Source organism: Ctenopharyngodon idella, chromosome 13, assembly GCF_019924925.1.
Source record: "Ctenopharyngodon idella isolate HZGC_01 chromosome 13, HZGC01, whole genome shotgun sequence".
Taxonomy (NCBI): Eukaryota; Metazoa; Chordata; class Actinopteri; order Cypriniformes; family Xenocyprididae; genus Ctenopharyngodon; species Ctenopharyngodon idella.
In genome coordinates, this window is record NC_067232.1 from 8,006,566 (window position 1) to 8,031,035 (window position 24,470).

The 24,470-nt window shown below is 36.1% G+C and overlaps 1 protein-coding gene across 11 annotated transcripts in view; it reads left to right on the plus strand.

Annotated features, from left to right (window-relative positions):
• The first annotated feature begins 639 nt into the window (after positions 1–639).
• The window catches only part of ldb3a (LIM domain binding 3a), a 43,913-nt gene continuing 20,082 nt past the window's right edge, over positions 640–24,470 (plus strand). For 4 of the 11 annotated variants that reach the window (XM_051916167.1, XM_051916164.1, XM_051916169.1 and 1 more), the window contains exons 1-5: positions 3,321–3,486; positions 3,613–3,805; positions 16,514–16,665; positions 19,798–19,873; positions 23,057–23,079. In XM_051916167.1, the coding sequence (XP_051772127.1) occupies positions 3,710–3,805; positions 16,514–16,665; positions 19,798–19,873; positions 23,057–23,079 (347 nt within the window). In that variant the 5' untranslated portion in view covers positions 3,321–3,486; positions 3,613–3,709. Of the gene's footprint in view, positions 780–2,118; positions 2,289–3,320; positions 3,487–3,612; positions 3,806–10,772; positions 10,888–16,513; positions 16,666–19,797; positions 19,874–21,019; positions 21,307–23,056; positions 23,080–24,470 lie in introns of those variants that run through there. The other 7 variants (XM_051916160.1, XM_051916166.1, XM_051916168.1 and 4 more) reach the window with 5 other exon arrangements.

Sequence of the window (24,470 nt, forward strand, 5' to 3'; positions counted from 1 at the left end):
CGGACCAGCTAAACCAGTAGAGAACCAATTTGGCTGGGAGACCAGCTAGACGAGCTTAAACTATCTAATACCAGCAAACCAGCTTAGGCTGGTTTAAGGTGTTGTTGTTTTTTTTTAGGTTAACTAAAACAGTGGAAACACATAATTTAAATATTCAAAATACATAAATAGTGGCTGATAATTACGTTTTTAGTAAATTAAATATAGGGCCCCACAGAATGTCTGAAGGGTTTTGAGCCTTAAGGGTTAGACTCATTTAAGGTGCCTCATTTCCAAAACAGTTGACAAGGCCAATAGTGGGACTACTGTCTCTTTAATAATTCCTCTCTAATGAAAATCCCTCGTCCTCCGCCTCCCCGTCCCGTGTGCGAAATTACGAACTCTACTATGTAAAAGAGACTTGGCTAATTAATATTTATTAGATCATGCTGGCGTTGCTTGGTAACCCCACTAACATGTGCGTCACAAAAGCTAATTAATATTCATGTACCAAAATACTCACCACATGATGATTCGTTGATTCGCCAGGTGATTAGCTCAGCGTCTGTATTTCGGCGAATCAGGTGGACCTACCGGGGGAACGCCACATTCCTTAATTAATATTCATGAGCTAAGCCTTCAGCATAGTATGATTGGTCAATTTGCGTGCGCTGTGCTTACGTACACCGGGGGTTCCAGGGATCAGGCATGAGTGACAGAGCTCGCCTCTGGGGGAAACGGAGCGACTTAAAACTGCAAGTCTCGCGGCTGTTAGTATAAAGCAACTTTTATCATGCAATGTAGGTTGAACCAAAACTTGGAAAAAGTTGTTTGTTTTTTAATGATTTGTTGAATGGAAATGGAGGCTGCACACTGGACTCGAGACGCCCAGTGGCTGCAGTCGCGTGACAACATTCTTCTCTCTCTGCTCTCAGTTAGGTCTTGATGAGTTTTTATCATACCTACCGATATATTACTATAAATATAATGTGAGTCTAAAAATATACTATTCTGTAGTCAGTGGCGTTTCTGATAATGTTTTGAATTTGTTGAATTCGTAGGCTATTGGCTTTTGGCAACATATGATTCAGTGATGCTCATGCTCTTTGAGGTGTTTTGTCATGCCTGACGTGTGTAGTTTCTATCTGGTCAAAAATCTAGTGATATCCATAATATATGGTTATAGTAGCTACACGTAAGTATAGGTTACAATTTTGTGTATTGTGACATATCTTCAGGTGGCAAGTATTTTTTTTTTTTTTTTTTCTTGGAAGGTCAATATTTTCTTGGGAAACCTTAGTGTAAACAGTAAGTATTTATAATAGAAACTTTTTTTAACAATACAGTAATTGTTACAGACACTAAATAGACATGAGGGACATTACATAAAGACTGTTTATGCAGACAATTGACCAAATAATCAATTATTACAATATCCTGTTGCATTGTGTTTTTGTTTGGAATAATGTTGGTTGTGCTGATCATGTACAGAACAAATGGAACCCAGCTAATAATGTGGGATATATTAAAATTGCTCATGAGCAAAAAATTAATATGTGATACAAACATAATTTATAAGTGTGTGTATATATACATTTAGAGATACAGACAGATAAGAAAGAAAGAAGACAGACGCACAGAAAAATAGATAAGAAAGATACTGTAGATAGACAGATAGACTAAAGCTCTTTGAAAGTTTGTTCTCTGAAGAGTTAGCAGTTTCTACACTCACCAATTTTTAATGTAATTTTGGCCCATTTAAACATCCGTTATGGGAAAACCATAGCTCTGGTTAGAAAAGATTGAATCAGAAAAGCAAATTGAATCAAAAAGTCCTAAAAACCCTAGTGCATGTTTTTACAGTAAATAGTATTGTCTTTGTCAAGGCATTATAATGACAAGCACTATATCAGAGTAATGTCACACACTGTCCAGGATTTGCAAGCTTGTTCTCTGAAATGCTGCCTATGAAGGCCTGATTGTTGAACATTCATGTACAGTATTACTTCAAATTCTTCCACTGACAAAGAGGGCTAAACTTAGCTGCTAACTAGAGGTCTCCCAAATTAGGCAGGGCGAACAGGCAGGTCCTCAGTGGTTATCTTCTCTCTGATGTCTCAGTGCGGACCTTGTGATGGCAGGAGAGAGTGCTGGTGCACGAGAGGTCCTCTTATCTTGGTTCTCTGAGAGCAATAAGAGCATATCAGGCGTTTCTCACTGCCACTTGTTCATTGTCTAAAGCTGCTCATAAAAAAACCTCCAGATGCCTCTGGATGTTTGGGATAACATTCTCTCAGATGCCATTCAAGGTTCGTTTGCAATAAAGAAATTAAGAATAAGAGAAAATTACCTCCTACCTTAATAACTACAATGTTTTAAAAGTTAGTATGACTTTAGAGTGATTTATTGCATCTAAAGTTATTGTATTAATGAAGTTACACTACTGTTCAAAGTTCTGGGGTCGGTAAGATTTTTTTAATGTTTTTGAAAATCTCTTCTGCTCACCAAGGCTGCATTTATATGATTAAAAATACAGTAAAATCAGTAATATGTCAAATATTTTTACAATTCAAAATAACCGTTTTCTGTTTTAATATATTTTAAAATGTAATTTATTCATTTTGTGATGGCAAAACTAAATTTTTAGTAGCCATTACTCCAGTCATCAGTCTCACATGATCCTTCAGAAATCATTCTAATATTATGATTTGGTACTCAAAAAAAACATTTCTTATTATTATCAATGTTGAAAACGGTTGTGCTGCTTAATATTTTTATGGAAACTGTGATGCACTTTTTTCAATATTCTTTGAAAGAAAGTTCAAAAGAACAGCATTTATTTGACATAGAAATATTTTGCAACATTATAAATTTATATACTGTCACTTTTAAATAAATTTAATGCATCTTGGCTGAATAAAGAATATTAATTACTTAAAAAAAATTGAACAGTAGTTTTTTCAATGTATTTAAGGTGATGATAAATTGATAGGCTTTTCATTTAAACAGGTGACACCATTCAATCCAAGAATGCATTGTGAATGCATGAGATAAGCTTGTTTGTGTCTGTAGGGGCTGCCAATTAACTCTAACCTTTTGTTAACCCCTTTTCAGAATCAGCCATGTTGCACTTGCAAGCAATTGGACTCTACCAAAAAGACATATGATTAGCCCTGAATTCAGTTTTTGTACAGTCACAAACCCAGTTCCCTGTACGTGATCCAGATGAGGCACCCTAGAAGAAAGGAGTCTAGAAAAATCTTTTAGCCTAAGAGGGGGCTATATTAGCCCTGTGAATCATGGGAGGCCTGGCATACTGGGTGTCCCCTTACATGCCATATAAGTACCCCTTCCTCCCCCCTCCCCTCAATGCCATAGTGCTATCGCTCTCGGCAGAGGGGCAGCTATTCTTAGGCTGTCTGTCCAGCTCATCCGAGCAGGCAAAAATCCTCTTCCTCTGGCTGATAGCTCTTCTCTGTTGCTCCAGTTATTTTGCATTGTATTTGGGTGGGCCTGAATTCATTGTTTTACGCTGTTACCTTGACCCTTGTGGCCTGCAGTTTTTTGGCCGTTTTTTTGGAGAGGTGTGAGTGTTACAATCCTTTTACGCTTTTTTTCTTCTTCTTCTTTCAGAGGCTGTTTGGCACGTGCCCCGCCCCCTCCCAATCCATTTTCCCCATCATTTTGGAGAAATTCTGTTGCTTAAACAATACACAAGCTTTTTTGAACAATGAGTTCTTACAACGTATCACTCGCTGGACCTTCGCCTTGGGGCTTCCGGTTGCAAGGAGGCAAGGACTTCAACATGCCCCTCACCGTTTCTAGGGTAAGAACCCAAAATCTTGACCAGATAGACAGTGATTCATTAGTTCAGCACCGTTCATCTGAATCTGTATCAATGAGTCTAATAGATTTTAAGTATCGTCTGAATAAAAACTTAAGCACTTCACAACAATATGAGTTCAGTTTAATTCCAGGTCAGTTTAGACCTTCCAAATCCAATTCATTCTCTTGTAAGATTGAAAATATGATCCATCATAATATATTCACTACAATATGGCTTTTTGTAGTTGCTTTGTTCATTCATTGTTATCTTGGTACTTGATCTTGTGCTGATCTGTTGCTGATCCAGAGTTGTTTGCTTTGTATGGTTATGTTATTCATCATATAATTATAATGCTTCTTCTATATTTTATATTTTATGGTCCTGCTTGATTTGGAAGCTTGCATTGGGCATGTCTGCTTAGTGTTATAAAGAAGTGATGGGTGTCTCGGTGTAAAGTTTGTCTTTTGGTGCTGTTAGATATTGTGAAATGGCTTTCATGAATGATTTTATATTCTTTATGCAATACTGCTTTATGGGGAACCTCATAAGACCACCCTGTAAATCCATATTTACAGTGTAGATGTACAGTATTGATTGTAGTGTGTGCATTCAGTTCATTGCACTCAAGTCGATTCATCCGTGTTCTGCTGTTATTCTTGCGTGTGACATGAAGTCTGATGACTAATGCTTCTCTTAAACAGCTAGTTCTGTGAAATTATACAAGGAATTCAGCATGAATGAGTTCAAAAGATATTTTTAAGGGCTTTATTTTGCCAGTGTTGTAAGATATGAAGGTCAAATATTACAGAAGGGCGAGTTCTCATTGTACTACTGTAACAATTATATCTCAGCAAACACACATAGTAGACCTAGCAGAAGCATTCTACTTCCTGAAAGTATAAACAGCCCAGAGAACATTTGACCTGCGTTTGAATTTATCTGTTATATGTGTGACTTGTGTGTGTCTATGTGTCTTCAAAATAAAACAGCCCACATGCACTTTCCTATTCTCAGATGTCTAGTGAAGACAGATTCACTGCCCCAGTATGTTGCTGGCATTAGGGGGTCTTGAAAAAATAGATCCTCTTGTGTAAAAAATGTCAGACAGTGATTCAAGCGGTCAAACAGTGGCAATGCATGCCACAGAGAGATGATGCACTGCCATTTTGTCACCTCTGCCAACATAGCCTGCAGTCAGGAAGAATGTCTGTTCTGTACACTATCCTAGGTGGCCCACAGAGTTTGTCATTTTACAGTGACGTAAACACCCTCGACAATATCGTAATGCACATAGGAATCTTCTGATGCTTATCTAGGCCTTTTATTTGCAGCATTTGACAGCCATTTGGCCTCACTGTACTAGTTTCTAAGAATATCTAAATCAAGAGGTGTGTGGCAGGTCTGTTTGTCTTCCCTACAGGAAAAGACCAGTAGCACAGGGCCCAGTCAGTCACTGTAGAGTGACAGGTGGGACCCAATAATTACTGTTGTTCTGGCTGTTGGGTGGCTCAACAGGGGGCTTTTCTATAAAAGCACCTCACAGGTGTGTGGGCCTGCTGTAAAGGAGGCAAGAAGTGCTCGGTTATTCTGTATTTGAATCAAGACGTAGATCTGCTGTGAGTATCACATTAGTAGGTCTGAGGACGATCCTTGTAACTTAAGAGGATGAATATTATTCTCCAGCCCACAGGAGACAGACGGCCTGGGTGCTATTTACTGATCAGCCGGTGAGAATTCCAGTTCAGTGCTGGAGACTTTGCTCTGAATGTTAACACTTGCGATACTGTATTGGACCTGTTGCTGCTTCTGGGCTGTCAAGATTAAGGAATAATTAGATGTATATATTTTTTAATAATATAATATATACAGGGATGCATTAAATTGATCAACAGCATGTAAATATTTAGCTGCGCAACTGTTTTCAATATTGATAAGAAGAAGAAATGTTTCTTGAGCAGCAAATCAGCATATTAGAATGGTTTCTGAAAGATCATGTGACACTGCAACAGGGCTGTGCACAGACATTTTGGGGGGCAGGTGCTCAAGTAAAAAAAGACACCCCTCTTATAATTATTTATGAAAAGTTACATATTTTTGACCATATTTTACACACTATAGGGCTGTTATATACCAATTAAATGAAATCAGTATCAACAAAATCCTTCTTACCATTTATCAAAATCCATCCATATTGCAATTACAATTGCCTAAATAATGTTGTGAAATTATTGTACTAAATATAACATTTTGAATACAGAAATATGAAATTTTGAAAAAATGAAATGGTAATATTAAACTAAAACCAACAGTAGGTGGCTGCAAGGCGTAATAAGTAAATCATAGAATCATTCATTCAACCAATTCATTCACAAAAGAAGCAAGTGTCCACTGATTTTATGAATGGATCATTGAATCATTGACTCACCCGATTGATTCAAAAATGGTGAATCATTCAAGAACAAAACACCTTTGTGTTTTGCTGGGAGACACAACCTCTGCTTTGTTTGGAAATATTTTCATTGGAAAAATAGAGCAATAACAGTCAAAATTGACAGCGTTGTGTCTAAAAAATATTGTTTATTAAACAATTTTATAAAATTAATATCACATTTTGCAATTGTGCTGATATTCGAGAAAATAGCTCTCTTGCTCGTGTGATATTGCTTAACTATATTATGTTATAAACACAAAATAGGGCAATTCATATCTTAAATTGTGGGAGCATTATTATTAATTTTGGTGGCATTTCCACACTTGCTTGACACCATTTTACGTCAAAAGCAGACTAGCTTGTTTGTTGTTAAGTTTAATGGAGGGCTATTGCCTAAGTTAGGCTGGCTGTATTGAGATGTTTTAATAGTGGTTTAATTTCACATCGGTGACAAACAGTGCTGAAGTTTAGGGCAAACAGGATCGTTGTCTGGCTGTCACCAATGAAAGCAGGTCCGGGAGTCGTGGATGCTGTTCGTCTGCTCTGCAGAGCGCTGTGGTGGCTGTGACAAGGGATGTTGGAGAGTGGGAGGGGCTTGTGCGGTCTCGTAGAATTATTCAGAATAAGTTTAAAGCTTAAGGTAAGAAGATATATGATTTTATGCAGATCCCACATTTCTTTTTATTTTATTTATTTAAAACTATACTTTTATTTTGCCATCAATCAGTATTCCAGACTGATGAGAAGTCTTGTCTTGTTGGTTTTGTTTACATTATACTTAATTTTACAGTGTTTTGAAGTGTGCTTTTATATGTTTTCATATGCTTTTATACGTAGCAGACGATATACAATTTTTACGTTTTAACTTTCTTGGGATAATATACTGGTCCTTCTGAATTGGGTGAAATGTTGGCAGATGCTCCTGTGTATGACTGTGTATGCTCTCATTCAGCGCTAGGTGCTGAAATGAGGGTTTCTCCTGGCTGAGAGCAGCTCAGACTGTAACAGATGGCACACAGAAAGCATGAACTTGCAATTCAGTTCAAACTGAAAGCAGCAGATGAGGGATATAAATACCTCTGGGTGGTTTGGATGAAAAGAAACTGCTAAGGAAAATAACACTTTTTATCTGGAGAATGCATTAGACAGTAATTAAGTAACATGGTTCTACTTTATTTTAAGTGTCTTTAACTATTATGTACTATGTATGATACAATGCACTTTTTCTGTACATACATACATATGGTGAATTCAGGTTGATTGGGACACATTTTCCCAGTCATTTCAATGGCAAAAAGTGTCCCAATCAACCTGAATTCACCCTTACATCTTTTTACGTTGTACTTGTTCGCGTATTTAAACATAGATGTATGTAATTAATTTCTTATTATTTATAATTACTGTTGACCCTTCCCTTACCCCTTAACTCACCCTTAAACCTAACCATACCACCAAACCTGTCCGTAACCTTACACTGTAAAAAAAAATATGGTAGCAACTAGTTAGCACAACTTAAAATTTAGCATTTTTTTTTATTGAGGTAACTCAAATATCCAAATTGTATTGACTCTTATTATCACGTCCATCACCAATAAAATCCACCCACACTCATCTCTGAGACCTGCTCAATTTTACTGCACAAAAAATTGACTGAACTTTTAAGGCAGCACAAACACTTGCTTTTTTAGTTGAAACATTACTTATTAGTTATTCTAATGTTGAATTTTTAGTTGTGATAACTAATTGCAGCAGTATTTTTGTATTCCACCTCAATAGTAGCAAAAGTGTTTTGCAATACATTGCATAAGCACAAAAAGTACATTGTACCCAACATTTTTTTTTTATGTAAGTACATAGTACTTAAGGACACCTAATAACATAAAATGTGACTAGAAACAGCAACAAAAAAGACATTGGCAAATGGTAGAAATGGCTTTGGAAGTTATAAAAGGTCAGCTGTGTAAAATTATCCAAAAATGTTAAAATAAAATCTTATCTAAGAAGTCACTAAAGGCATTAAAACAATGCCAGTTGAGAGGTTCTTAATTAAAAAAAAAAAAAAAAAAATGTAGCTATATTTAGCTATTTTTTGCATTATTCTACAGAAGTTGAGGTCTAAGCTTGTTTAAGCCATTGTGTTGTCACTAGTGACTAGCATGTACAGTATAGCACAGATGACAAAATCTTTTGACACTGAATTAGGTACTGGTAGGAATGGAGGCGGGTTGAGACCTCGAGTATAAAAGAGGAAAGTTATGGGCTTACCCAGCACTAAATTACATTATACTAATGTTCTGTGACATTTCATTTGACACTGTGGTGTCATTAGAAATGCATTTGCTTCTGAAATGATGTTACATTTAAATGTCAGCATTGATCCACTGTTTAGGATCTGCCAAAATAATTTGAGAATGTCTCATCCAGTGAAGGGCACTTGCAGTAGCCTTTTAATATAAAACACAGCATAATATTATTAAAGCTCTCTTGATGTCCCTTAGAGCACCAACTGGTGGAATAGTGTTTCACCAAGTGGTATTAGGGGTTCAAATATGGAAGTTTCAAATTAAGGTTCACTCTCATTCACATGGTATTCACTGAGCATCCAGTTAAAGCTTGTGAAGATTGGGTTTTATGGTTGGCATGAATTTGATCTGCATTAATACTCTGAGTGTGTTGGAATAATGACACAAATGTAGCTGTCTCTTCACTTGGAAAGCATTCAAAGTTGTGGGATTTTTTTTTTTTTTCTAGATTTCTAGAAATAGCACAACACTCCTGATGAGAGTGTTCCCAACAGTGTTGATTTTCATTGTGGCTTTCCAATGCTGGACTGCTTATATGACATCTCTCCACACTCCCATTCTCTAATGAGCCGAGGGAAATTGTACATTCCAGTCAGTCTTCAAGAAGATTGATGCTGGCAGATGAACACAAATCCACTTCATTTTTAAAGCTGATTACTGCTTTTTTTGTTCCCATGAGATAGATGACAGAAAGGCTGTATTAGTCTTTTCTGTCTTTTATGGTTGCTTGATTTTTGTGTAATGTATATTTAACTGTATTTATAAATTGTTTTATAATATATATTTTCACTGGTCACACTACAAATATTGATATTTAGCAACATATACTGCCGTTCAAAAGTTAGATATTTTTTCTTGAAAGAAATTAATACTTATATTCAGTAAGGACATTAAATTAATCAAAAACATGTATAATTTTATAAAAGATTTATATTTCAAATCAATGCTGTTGTTTTGAACTTTTCTATTTATCATAGTATTCTGAAAAAAATGTATCATGCTTTCCACAAAAATATTAAACAGCACATTGATAATAATAATAAATGTTTCTTAAGCACCAAATCAGCATATAAGAATGATTTCTGAAGAATCATGTGACACTGAGGACTGGAGTAATGATGCTGAAAATTCAGCTTTGCCATCACAGGGAGAAATTACATTTTAAAATATTAAAATAGAAAACAGTTATTTTAAATTGTAAAAACATTTCATAATATTACTGTGTTTACTGTATTTTTGATAAAATAAATGCAGCCTTGGTTGGTGAGCATAGGATAAGTGTTTCAAAAACAATTATAAATCTCACAGATTTAATAGGTTTTATTTAATGTTTTCTTAACAAAAATATAATCTACTAGAAATAATAGGTTTTTAATTTTTTTAATAGTAGGTTTTTAATTTTCAGTATTGCTTGAAATTATACCACTATAATCAAGCTATGTATGAATTCATTTCTTGAATAACAAGTCCATGTTGTGCAAAACATTCAGATTTGTTTGACTGCAACAATGTTTTGTTGATTGTTCTATTTTTGCGTCATCATGCTGGTTAGGTTATTGTGAAATGTCCTTGGTTCATAATCACACTCTATGTAACATCCAATATCTTCTTATAGATTGAGGTTGTGCCACTTCGCACAGCAGTTTTGTGTTCATTGGACAGACAAATCGCTTGTCACTGGAAACATCGCACCAGGTTAGGACATGGTGTTATTCTGTTCTGGTGTACTAGACTAATCTGATGTTGTTTGTACACACGTCATAAAGAATGCAATTAACTGAACCCAAAGTATTAAGTCAGGGAAAAAAAACACTCATGTTCTTCATGAAGTTTGAAAATAAGTCTGTAGCAAGTTGTGTGATCCTTAAATAGTGATGTTAATCATGTTAATATAGAATAGTCTCTCTCAGATAGTCCCAAACAAGTAGGCAGCAAGTACCCATGGTGTGTGCCATGACAGCCTGAAGCTGGTGCTGCTGACAGGCAGAGCTGTTTTTAGATGGCTGCTGAAGGTCAAGTCAGTCGTGCTGGGCAAGACTATTACATACCAGCATCCACCAAAACTACATGCTTCCTTCCAGCAATACAGAAATGTGGGGTGTTTTTAACCAAAGCTTGTTCTCAGACAACTCATCAGGTTGGCTTTGATGTGCTGTGATTAAGATTTCAGTCTTTTTCACATGTGTTTTATTCATTTGCTGTTGGGAAGGTTTATATGAGGCTCTTATATGAGGGGTGCTACAGCAAGGGAGGATCAGATCGCATTGCATTCATATGGTGTCGGATACTTTTCGGTCTTGTTAGCATAAATGAGCCCATCTGGTTAAGTACTCAGGCCTCAATCATGAGTAAGTACTGCTACTTTAGTCTTATGTAACTGATCAAGTCTTCACCATTTCAGATGTTTAGACACTATGACTCAATTCAAACTATGACTGGTGTAGATCTTAGTGTGTTCACTTAGACATCGCAGAGAACAAGAATATACTAATTCAAAACTTACCTAAAGAACTGGTTTCATCCTCAGCTGTACATACCGGGAAAATTATATATATTTCTTTTTTTATGCAGAACACAAAAAAGGAAACAATTTGAAAGGTGTTTTCTCTACCATTTTGCAATTACAATGAAGTAATTTCAGCACATAATTTGATGTTGTAACGTGTATGTTCTGAATCAGTTAATGATTCTGTTCAGCTGTTCTTGTTTAGCTCCCTCATTTGGTCTGTCTATAATATACTCCCTGTTTTGTTCAGTTGAAGTTCTTTGTCCGTTCTTGTTGATGTTAAGTGGTTTGTGTAGCGTTGTTTCTTCTGCCTACGTTTATTTTGGTGGATTATATCTTTTGTTTTTTAATCTTCTATGTCGTGCAATTTATATTTACACCCACCTGACAGATGTACACTACCATTCAAATATTCAGGTTCAGTAAGATAATGTTTCACAATATTACTGTTTTTGCTTTGATTAAATAAATGCAGCCTTGGTGAGCATAATAGACTTATTTCAAAAACATTTTACCAACCTCAAATGTTTGAATGGTAGTTTATGCTGAGTGAAACAGGATATTCCCTAAAAACAAAAACAAAAAAGTATGGTGATTTTATCCATCGGGAGTTGATTGGATCATGCAAAGTGGAAAGATTACAATCACATTTTGCATTGGAATGATGCATAGCAATCGTGCACAAGACCAGGAATGTTTATTAAGAAAGTATAGGATGTATTTTGATTTCATGTTGACTTATTTTGCAAGTCCATCTGTCTATCCATCCAGCCATCCAATTTCTCTCTCTAGTTTTCTCTGTGACCCCCCCACCCCCACCCCCCGTGATTCACTTGACCCACAGAACAGCTCCTTTGTGCTGTTGTGAGTGAGCAGGAGATTGGAGCTGGCATATCAGCCACTCATTCATCCAGGCATCAATTGGAATGAGCTGAGAATGGAGAGTTAATGCATGTTTTGTGTGCCAGGCCTGGTAATCCACCCTCAGTCTCTCCAAGCCTTTGTTTTCCCATGCTCCCTTCCTTTTCCTCCTGCCGTTAGTTTTGCTAACCCCGGCACAAAGCAACAGTATCATGCATTCCTTAAAACATGCAAATCTGAATTAAAAATGTTTTTGCAAAACGTCTTTATCCATATTTTTTTTTCTGCCATGAAGGTTTTATATGATGTGACCTAATATTCAACATAATTTAATGAAGCCTTAAAGGGATACTTAACCCAGAAATGAAAATTCTGTCATCATTTACTCACCTTCATGTAGTTCCAAACCTATATGAATTACATTTTTTCCATTTAATTTGCTGCACAGGTCAGAAGTCACTTTATGAGGACGTTGCCCCCAGCACATGAACACTACCATCACAGTGGCCTTTCTAAAGGTGACAGGACACTCGCCTTGCTAGATGAGGCAATTAGACTTGACATTTATAGAGGAAGACGACTCTTAAAACAACCGCAGCACTCTAGTGGCTAGCACCCATTTACACAGACACAATTAGTGCAGCTGTCAAGCAGGAAAAAGACTGCAATTGCTACCCAATGTGGGTAGTTATATGTACAGAACATTTTTTTTTTAATGAAGGAGGAAGAAGCCTATCATTTAAAGCTATTTTGGACTTATCGCAGCCATCTAACTGCAAACATATTCATTCCAACCTCGATTTAACCAAAGGTTAGACGGACGTATCCAGACCAGCAGATTTTTTTTTTTTTTTTTTGCAAAACCTAGTATGGCTTATTTTTACAGGCCTGTACCCCAATAAGCAAATGAGACAGACTTCAGTTATTTGTGAATTTGTGCCAGAGTATGAGAGAGCTATTCAGTTGGGGGCTGCAGTTATATTCAGTTCATAAACTTGGGAAGTGAACTTGAGCTGGTTAATTATTTTGAGAAAAAGATTATCAAATACAGTGCCATGTAGTCTACAAGAAGGGCAACTACAATCTGTCATATTTGCTCATGAGTATGTGCAAAGTGCCTGGATATATAGTACATCTAGGTGTCGTATTGCATTGATCATGTTAAGCTCATCCACAGTGTGGACGTGACCACAGTAGTGGAAACACAGCTGTCACATACCGATGCATTTTTAAAGATATTACACACAGTAGCCACACGCTGCAAGGTATTCCTCTAACAATGGCACTGATTTATGAGACACCAACTGAATTATCAGTAACACTTTAGTTTAGGGTCCAATTCTCACTATTAACTAGTTGCTTATTAGCATGCATATTACTAGGATATTGGCTGTTTATTAGCACTTATAAAGCACATATTAATGCCTTATTCTGCATGACCATATTCTACATCCCATAATCCTACCCAATACCTAAACTTAACAACTACCTTACTAACTATTAATAAGCAGTAATTAGGATTTTATTGAGACAAAAGTTGTAGTTAATAGTTAGTTAATACTGAGAATTGGACCCGAATCTAAAGTATGACCGATCTATTTTAATATTATCAAACCCAGATTAAATCTGCAGATTGAATCCATATTTTTTGATCATTGTGTAAAAATATGCATAATGGATAAACATGATCAAATAAGATAAACACAGCAAAGAGTACTACACTCTTATTGAAAGCTGAAAGCATAATCAAATTAAAACTGGGAAAAAAACAAAAACAAAACCTAATAAGCAAACACTCGAGGGGGGCAGTCAAAGATTTTGTGTTTGCCTAATAATGATCAGCTTTATGCTAATAACTAGATTTCCTTGATTATTAGTTCATCCCTATATTATTATTTGTCTTGTCATTGATGTACCAGAATGAGGGCCGGTTCACACAGAATGTGTTTTTTCTGTTAAAAACGAGAGATGCAGGTCAGTAGAATAAAAAATGTGGAAGGTCTAGAGACGTGTTTTTCAAAAGTTGCATTTCTTTTAACTTGAGCACTGCATTTTTAGAACAGCGCGTCATAGGCTAGACGCTGCAAAAGACGCAAGCGCAACAGTTAAAGACGTTCGTCTAGCACGTGTTTACATTTAAAAACAATGGAAAAGTAGCACAGTGGAATGGAAAAAGTAAAGAGTCTGTAAAGAGTATTAGATGAGAATAACAACAACAGCAATAAAGTTGTGGCCCCTGCTGAAAAATCCAGCATGAATTCCATGTTGGTCCAGGCGGGTTTATGCTGGTTAGAGCTGGCTAATGCTGTTATAGTGCTTGTCTAGCTGGTGGACCATGCTGTTCTCAAGTAAAACTAAGCTGGTGTAGCTGGTCCACCATGCAAAACATGCCTTATGCTGGTGACCAGCGATACTGGAATTTTCTGCAGGGGCCACATTTACCATTGCTTGGCGAAATCCAGTTGATTCAAAAGACATCCATGCGATCAGAAATTTTGCTTTAGGGTGAAAGATTTCACCACAACAGTTCTTGCAGCAGGTTCAAGTTGGTTTTATAAGAGTGATTTGTATAAGTGCCTGAAAGTTTTGTCTCAACAGTATTTTCATTGCATCATACTTTGTAACCACATAGTGCATAATGATGTTGTTTCACCTGTTCTGCTGCTCCACTCTGTCTGTCAGTCTGGTATTCCTGCTGGACCCTTTGCTGGTTTGTCAAAGGCTCAATCTAGGCACCACAGGCTTTCGAAGCTTCCCTGTAGTTAATGAGAATCAAAGGGCAGACACTGATCAATGTCTGACACTGATCTAGATAATTGAAAACCATATACTGAATTATGACTGCTGGAGGACTGGTTCATAATGGAATTTCTAAAGATCTTGGCACAAATATTTCAGGTAAGATACAGAGGTGACCCATTAAATTAGTTGATTTGATTGCTCTGTTATTATTGTGGCTTAGAGTGAAGCATTTAAAGGGAAAGTTCACCCAAAAATGACATTTCTGTTATCATTTGCTTGCCCTCATGTCGTTTAAAAACTGAATGAATTTCATTCTTCTGTGAAGCACAAAAGATGATATTTTGAAGAATGTTCTGTTTGGTTACCACTGACTTCCATTATGGACAAAAAATACTGATGTCAGATAATTAACAGCAAGCTAACTAGCATGTGCATGTGTCCTGATGCCATTTCAGACTTCTCATTTTCTTGTTATAGCTGGTCTAGCTCTCAGGCTATAGGCTTTGCAGTCTTGGCACTTTTTAGACCAAATCCTTGGCTCAGATGTGCATGCATTTTTAAAAAAAAAAAATCAAAACAGATGGAAATACAAAAAAAATACACTCACACAGAGAGCTTTTCAGTTTTTCTCAATGGGAGTTTTAGTAAAAGTCCCTCAGGGAGCAAAACATAACACAGTGTCAAAAATTCCTCATCTAGCCAGAGGAGATTAGAGAGAGAAACATGCACACATCTGAAATCAGCTTTATTCATTTTGCATTCACATCAGTTTTCTGTAAATTAGACAGATCTGCACAGCCATGCACAGTGACACTTTGGCTAAGGAGATGCTTCTGGCTCAAAACACAGCTAAAACCTCGCCAGTGCCACCCATTTGTTCAGGCTGTAGCTTTCCTGTATCAGTATCACAGAATCACAAATGGTGGTCCTCAACATTCTCCTTACATGTAATGGAGGAGCAGACTTGATCCATTTTTCATTACTAGTTCCATTGTAGAAGTTAGTTTTTCATCAATAAAGTGTCCAATAATGAGTGATTTGTTGTCCTAATTTAAACTGTGTGAAATTCTCACAAAACCTTTTGGTAATTTTGAAAACAGCTGTTCTGATTAATATTTTTGTGGAAACCATGATACATTTTTTTTTTCAGGATTCTTTGATGAATAGAAAGTTCAAAAGAACAGCATTTATTTTGAAATAGAAATCTTTTATAACATTATAAAAGTCTTTACTGTAACTTTTGATCCATTTAATACATCCTTGCTGAATAAAAGTATTAATTTCTTTAAAAAACAAATCTTACTGACACTAAACTATTGAACAGTCGTGTGTGTATATATAATTTCTATATTACTATAAGTTCAATGGAAGATGTAAAGGTATTACTCACAAAGCCTGTCATGTGAAACATGTGAAATATGACCCAGAAATGTTCTTTGCTTCGTTCACATTATGTTCATACACATTTTATCAGATTGACTTAGGGTCTGTAGACTAAGAGCACCTTTATTCTGCAGTCACAATTCTATTTTTAGCAAGAGGAACACATTATCTGTTCTAGTACTAAGCATGCAGCATGCCAAATGTGTGATTGAGATCTCATTGTGCACCCAGCTGTCATGGATTCAGAATATATGTGTGTGTTTTTATCCTCCACTGATTTTATTGAGAGGGTATCAAGCAAGTACCTGCAGAGCCTTCCGCTTTGTTCACCTTTATTTATACATCCAACCTTCATTATTAATCCCATAAGGAGGCAGGCAAATAAAAAACAAATGATTATCTTGTCCAAGTTTTGTGTTTGCAGAGGTGCTGACCTGTCATTATTTCATTTAAAGGCTCATTTGGTTTTTTTTGTTTTTCAGATTACACCAGGGAGCAAGGCAGCCTCCAGCAACCTGAATCAGGGTGATATCATCGTGGCCATTGATGGGGTCAGCACAGAGGGGATGACACACCTGGAGGCCCAAAACAAGATCAAGTCTGCCAACTTCAATCTGGCCCTCACCATGCAAAAGTACAGTGCATTGTTGATGTTTTGGAGATGTGTGTGTGTGTGTGTGTGTGTGTGTGTGTGTGTGTGTGTGTGTGTGTGTGTGTGTCCAAAAGTTTGAATGATGACATTTGAAGAAGGATGTGGCAGTAATGGAAAATTCAATATTGTCTACAACATAAGTAACATTTACAGTTTGGAGAATAGAATAGAATAGAATAGAATAGAATAGAATAGAAGTGTCCCTGTTGGATAGAATTGTCCATCCTGATTAAAATGACACCAGGAAGTTTTGCTCAGGGATAACATCATGATTCCCATTTGAGTTTCTTCTAGGCTTCCATTCTGGTGAAGTTAGTAAAATGATCTGCCATGTTTACACTATGATCCACACTGATATTTCATCTCTCTTGGCGACCATAAGCTTGTATCAGTATCTTCACTGACAGCTCTGGGACAGCCTAGTTTTTCTTATCCTCTTGTGCGATTCTGCAGCTACAGCCCAATTATTAATTTAAATGATTATATTGAATGCAGATGTTAGTGGGTCTCATGGGTGACTGTGATGAAGGTGCTATTGTTCACTCATTCACTGCAGTGTAATAAAAGCAGGCTTTGACTGTTAAATGTAATCAATCATGGGATTAACTTTTATGAACCGTAAACAGACCGCAGCTTCAGTATATCACAAACATATGTGACTGAGATTGTGTGTGAGTTTAGATGAGCTGTCCAGCTGTGTTTTTATTCAGGGAAAGGTCATGTGATTTTATTGCCTTCATGTTTCCTCTGTTAGTCGAAAAAGAAGATATAAAGAGTATTATGACACATTCTGACAACTCACTGGCCTTATCAGATCAGACTAGCTGCTGAGTCATCATGTTACGTGTTGCCAACATTATTCAACAAGCGCCCTATAGCCAAGCATACACACATTTCAAAAGCTCTTCAAAACAGACAATATATCAATAATTCAGTAGCTCTAGCTTTTAGGAGCTTTCTTAATGGGCTCTGACGAGTGTCCATTCATCCATCAGCAGCTTCATACTCCATTTAACTTGATAAGCTATTTTCCAGCTTTGTTCTTCAACTCAAGGCTGGCCAGCACTGACACAACATACATAGCAATAAACAAAGCTATGTTCACTCTGCAGTTGATCAAGATCACTTTCTTATTCTTACATGGATCTGATTTTTGCACTATTTGCACTATTACACAACAGTTAGATTAGAATTCATGCTCTTTTTTTTTACCTTAACATTCACTTAACTAACTCAGTATTCATCATAATTGCATGCTAGATTTACCCATAAAATGAATATATGAATTGCACTTGGTGAAGAATTTAACCGAAAGGTAATAAATAAAGGGAAAAAAGTATGTGAAAAATACATTGATGGACATTGTGTAAATACACTACCGTTCAAAAGTTTACCGTTCAAAAAAATACTTTTATTCAATCTTGCATTAAATTGATCAAAATTGACAGTAAAGACTTACATTGTTACAGAAAATGCTTGTTTTAAATAAATGTTGTTTTAAACTGTCTATTCATCAAAGAATCCTGAAATTTTTTTATCATAGTTTCCACAAAACTGCTGATAATATTTTATTACATTTATTACATTACATTTTAAAGTTTTTTTTCTGTAAAATAGAAAACAGTCATTTTAAATTGTAATAACATTTTGCAATATTACTGTTTTTACTGTATTTTTGATCAAATAAATACAGCCTTGGTGAGCATAAGTGTCATTAACAAAATCTTATTGACCCCAAATTTTATATACATATGTTGATGCCAAATGTTGCTTGCTTCGAACATTGGCAAAAAAAAACTAAAATGTTAATGTTCTAAATGCTAATGTAAAAATTTGAGACTGGAAGACTATGTTCTAATGTCTTATTCATGTAACAAAATATGGTATCATATTAATTATGAAATGTGTTGATGGTGTTATGATGAACATGACAGGCTAGGGTGCATTACATTGGATGTTTAGACTGTCTGGTATGGGCCACATTTAAAAGGTCATGTGAACAGCTTTATATCTGAACAACATCAGATTTGAGCAAATAAAAAAATTATTTGGGTCATAATTGTTATTGGGTTGCATTAGAGGCCCTTGTGAGTTACATTGATCAACTAATCAACAAAGCGTCTTGAAAGATATCTTCTGGGCATGTTGTACAAATATCAAATATTAATGCAGAAGACCAAAGCCACTTTTCTCGTTAAGTTTTCTGTGTTGTGTGATGCATGACCCATGCAGAGGGAGAGCCACACCTGGGTTAGCGTATCTTCTTCATGTCTGCACCAGTCGTCCGTAAGATCCTTGAAGTTTTTGAGTTTAAAAACATCCTTGATCTCTCCAGTGCAGGTTGCAATTCTGATGTATCTTAGTGCTTAAGTCAGGTTTGCTGTTAGTTCACTTTATCATGAGCAAAACCCCAAAAAAGGCATGTTCACCTTCCTTTCCCCTCTCTGTGCATACCTGCAGGGATTACACTGGACCATCCTTCCTTTACTTTAACACTCTTAATAGATCCCAGAGTTCCCTCTGCAAGGATTGTGATATAAAATGGACATGTAGGAAGAGATACACTGTAACAGTTGTCACAAAACATTATCTACTTTGTTGTCAGCCTCTACTGTGATGTTCCAAGGACTTCTCTTACTTTTACAAGAAAGAAAACACATTGTCATTTGTCTTTATGCTTTTCATTTTGCACAAATTTTCAAACTGTGTGTGCTATAAAGTTTGTTTGTTTTTTCCCCCTTTGTGTACAAGGCTTGTAATGATTTAATTTTTTTCTTCTGAAAAGGTTCAATTTGGCACAGAGTCTGTATGGACAAAAGCATTTTTCTGATAGCTGTAACAAAACCTGCTTCTGCTGTAGATGGGATTCATAATTATGTTGTTATTGTGACAGTGTTCAATCTCAAAAGAAAGATGTGAGAGCAGGAAAACTGAAAATATTTGCCACAAGTTTGTACATAGGTGAATTATGTATCTTGAACTGCGCTTGAGATGTTTATAGTTGACTACTGGACATTGATTTTTTTTTTTTTCTTTTTTTTCTAAATTGTCTAAGATGTGATCCAGACACTCTGTCATTTTCTTCAAATATTTATTTTCTCTATTTTATCACAGGTCTAAGCGACCCACCCCTGTTCACATGACAACACCAAGGATTGACTCCCCTATGACTGTGATACCCCATCAGAAGGTTTGTCACACATTACTCTATTCTACATAAATCTGCAAACAGTATACTGTATGTCCATGTATTCAGATATTATAAATCAAGCACAGGTCATACATTCCACATTCTCTTATTCTGATTAATTTCATTAAGATTCATGTGTAATTTAGGCCTTGGAGTAAGCTTCAGCTGAAGTCCACAGTAAAAAGGGGGATTTTTTTACAGGATTGAATTAAATATTCTTTCAAGAGGTTAAGATAATAGATTCTGGACTTTGTGTTCCTCACAACTCAGGATGAATTTTTCATAGGACATCCTTACAAATGTTCTGTCACCTGTAAAAAGCCTTATGATGCCCCCTGCTGGTTTTCACTTTGCATACTCCAGCAAAAAGTTAACTAAACATTGTAAATATAATGTTTTTCATAATCAGTTTTGCTTTTAAATAAAAACATTGTGTTACAGGCACACAAAAGGAGAGATTATTCATAAAGCCTCTGTTTCAGAATCCTGATTAGTACATAAAGTACACTACCGTTCAAAAGTTTGGGGTCAGTTTTTTTTAGGACATTAATACATAAATTCAGAAATGTATGCAATAATTGATCAACAGTGACAGTAAAGACATTTATAAGATTTCATGGTTAATCAGGTTTTCACAAAAATATTAAGCAGCACAACTGTTTTCAACATTGATAATAACAAGAAATGTTTCTTGAGCACCAAATTAGCATATTAGAATTATTCTGAAGGATCACGTGACACTGAAGACTGGAGTAATGATGCTTAAAATTCAGCTTTGCCATCAAAGGAATAAATTACATTTTAAAATATATTCAAATTGAAAGCAGTTATTTTAAATTGTAATAATATTTCACAATATTTAAATGCAGCCTTGTTAAGCATAAGAGACATATTTCAGAAACATTATTTCACAAACACAAAAATCTTCTGACTGATCTTTTTGAACGGTAGTCTGCAAACACTTTATATTATGTTTATGAAGTTAAAGGTTTGTTATTTCATCAAAAAAGGCCATTTTCTTTTTTGGGGATCTTTTTTACTTTCAGTAAGTTATTAAATCATTCTCATTCTCAGCTTTCCTCTGACCTGCTCCTTCTGTTCTTTCCTTCTCAACACTGTCCACACACATGCACATTTCCCTTTAAGGATCAGCCTGTGCAAATGAATGGGGGTCTCTCAGGTTCTGCTAAAACAAACTCCAGCTACTCAAGCAAACACACAAACCAGTTGGTGTATAGCGCGGTGGTCAGCAGTAGCGGAGATGCTTTTTTCCCTGCTCAAAGACATTTAGCTGCTCCGAGGGAAAAATCTACCTCTGGACAAAAAAAACAGCAGTATAACTCCCCCATTGGTCTGTACTCTGCCGAGACATTGCAAGAGATGGCCATGCTGCAGGAAAGGGCTAAGAGCTCGGGGTCAGGCAAGCCTAGTGGGTATGTAATCATGAATAGAGCGAGATGTGACGCTAGCAGCCAGGTGTGGTAAAACTTAACCAGTCCTATTTAAAAAATATGGTGTTAATTGCTAAATTAACTGGTTAGAGTTTCAGGTTAGAATCAGTGGGTCGGTTATAGGTCAGGCCCACCTGGCTGCTAACTTCGCTCTTTGACAGAAGAATGACAGCGGCCATACAGCATTCAGAAAAAAAGAGGTTACATCTGTTACATTGACCCCATTCCCCACTAGCATTAACAGGCCAGAGAGGGATCTAGTTAAGGCTTCAAGGCTCTAAAGGAATGTGTAAGACAAATTTGAGCTGAGGCTTCAGTTGTCCTTACTGTGACCCTCCTTCAGGTACAGTGATCAGGTTATACCAGATAATGCATCCGCCAGAGGGTTTCGATTGAAAAATTGGCTGACAAACTAGAAAATACACTACCATTCAAAAGTTTGGAGTTTTTTTCTTTGAAAGAAATTAATACTTTTATTTAGCAAGGGCGCATTACATTGAAAAATGTGACAGTAAAGACATTTATAATGATTTCAAATAAATGCTGTTGTTTTAACTTTCTATTGCCTAAAGAATCCAGAAAAAATGTATCACAGTTTCCATAAAACAATTAAGAAGCAAAACTATTTTCAACAATAATAATAAGAAATGTTTCTTGAGCACCATATCAGCATATTAGAATGATTTCTGAAGGGTCATGTGACACTGAAGACTGGAGTAATGATGCTGAAAATTCAGCTTTGTCATCACAAGAATTGATTACATTTTAAAATATATTAAAATAGAAAACAGTTATTTAAAATCATAGTAACATTTCACAATATTACTGTTTTACTGTATTTTTGATCAAATAAATGCAGTCTTGGTGAACATAAGAGAATTCTTTCAAAAACATAAAAAAATCTTACAGACTCCAAATGTATCAAATCTTGACAACCAATGCAAGCTGTTGTTAAAAGCACTATATCACTTTCCAGGTTTCAGTTCTGCATTGTAACCTCAAAGCAATGCACTTTGGCAGTACTATGGTGGATTAGGGAAATGGATGACAATGTCCTGTACCCCTCTCTGTTTACTCTCTTCCTCATATGCAGCGAAAAAGGTCTTAGCATGTGCCACGGCACAGAGGAAATCTCAGGCTGACGAGTGATACGGTTAGAGATGGGTGAGAGAGCACCTGTCGCAGATCTCTATAAACGGTCATGGAATGTCAGGGTTCAGTTTCCTAACTACACTGATACATCCCCCTCACTCCCTCCTGTCACATCTTTGCAAGGAGACACTCGTATGAAAACTTTTTTTCTCTTTTGTCAGATGTTGCCAGTGACGCACTAGTCTTTTGCTTTCAGTTTTTTATTCATTTGTCACTTTAAAAGGTGACTTCACTACTGTGTGTGTGCGCACACAAACACGTTATATTTCAATCACGCCAAACACACACACAATGGCACTCGAACACACTAACGTTTTCCTTTTTCTTAAAGGTGAAGTGTGTAATTTCTGTGCAACAAACAGAATTAATTTTTTTCTTTGGGGCAGCCCAACTGGGTCAGTGTTGGGTGAACCAATGGCTTGAGCTACTCATTATTTTTGCAGATTACACCATTTCACCTTTAAAAAATTGAGGAGATTCCACATCTTGAATAACTTTCATTGGCACAACCCTTCCATGTTAAATCTTAAATGAGTTGCTAACCAATGCACTTGTTTCTGTTTCCTTTCGCCCATTGTAGGTTATTACCAACACTCCTGCCAAGTTAGTAACAGCCTCCTGGCATAACGTTGTAGTGCTCTGTGTGGTATACGTGCATGGAATTGTTTGGAACTGCCTTTGTGGTGTGTTATCAACAATACAGTGTGGTTAGTGAGATTTGTCTTCCTGTGCAATCAAAGCTTGCTTTAATGGTGTACTAATGCTTAATGTAAACCTATACTACAACACAGAGAAATATATCAGAATCAGTGCTGGGTATATATTAAACACACTTCTTTGGAATATATATGTGTGTGTTTTAGAGGTCTAGAGGTTTGTTTGCTGAAGTCATGTTTAGCATAGAAATTGTTTTTGTCATAATTCTATTGGTCCTTTTTGGGCACTTTTAGTATTCGGGTTGGGAATCGAGAACTGTTTCTTATGCTGCATTCATGGCATGTCAAAATTACTGCATTTACTAAATGGCAACCCGCGACGTTCTACTCAGAGCTGTTCACATCCTCGGACTAGGAATTATGTCTCTATTGCAACACTAAATGCAAAATAAACCTGTGTAATTTCAGTAATCAGCAGACAAAACCACAACATAAGTAACAGTCGTTATTCAGAATGCCTTTTTTATAAACTTTATTTAAAGTTTGTTTAGCGGGACATAGTTGTTCAGCTTTGTGCTTAATACATTAAACTGTCTTTTGTTTATTTTCAGATTATTCTTGCATTATTAAAACATTAACGATAGTCAATTATAGAAATTATTCAACAGAAATATTACAAAATAACTGCTTAACTACATTTCACTGCTGAAGCCGCTGCTATTTTGAGTGTTTCCGCATGCCCAGTTGGTACAAGCCAGAGCTCTGTTGTGAATTATGAATTCTGCAAGGATGTGAGCCGACATTACAGTAATTCTGACATGGCAAGAATGCACCATTATTTACATCTGGTTTCCCTATATTTTAAAAATACTGTAAGCAACTGATGTCCAATTCCGTTAATGGTTCTTGCACATGTATGCATTACCATACTAAAATACTCTGAACATATTTTTCGCAAGAATTGTTGTACATGTATTTATTATTGAAATCATCTTGTCATTTGGCTATGGAATAACTTTTTTCTTCAGATGTTTTACTTTAAAGTACTAAAAGAATTGTAAATGGAACCGTTAAGGAAGTGGAATGGTTAAGTAAAATTAGAATTGGAACTGGATTTGTTAAATTCTTGCTGATTCCCTTCCCTTTTTGTATGTTATGTTGTACTGCTTGCTGTAGTTATGCAAGTCATTGTATGCGTCATGTGTGCAGTAGTAATCTTTTGCTGTGTAAAACAAGTTTTTGATGTATTGTTTCTGCCTTAAAAATTAGACTGGGTCTTTATTAATTTATCTATTTAATTATTACTACAATAGTTTAACTCCTTTTGTAACTTGCATT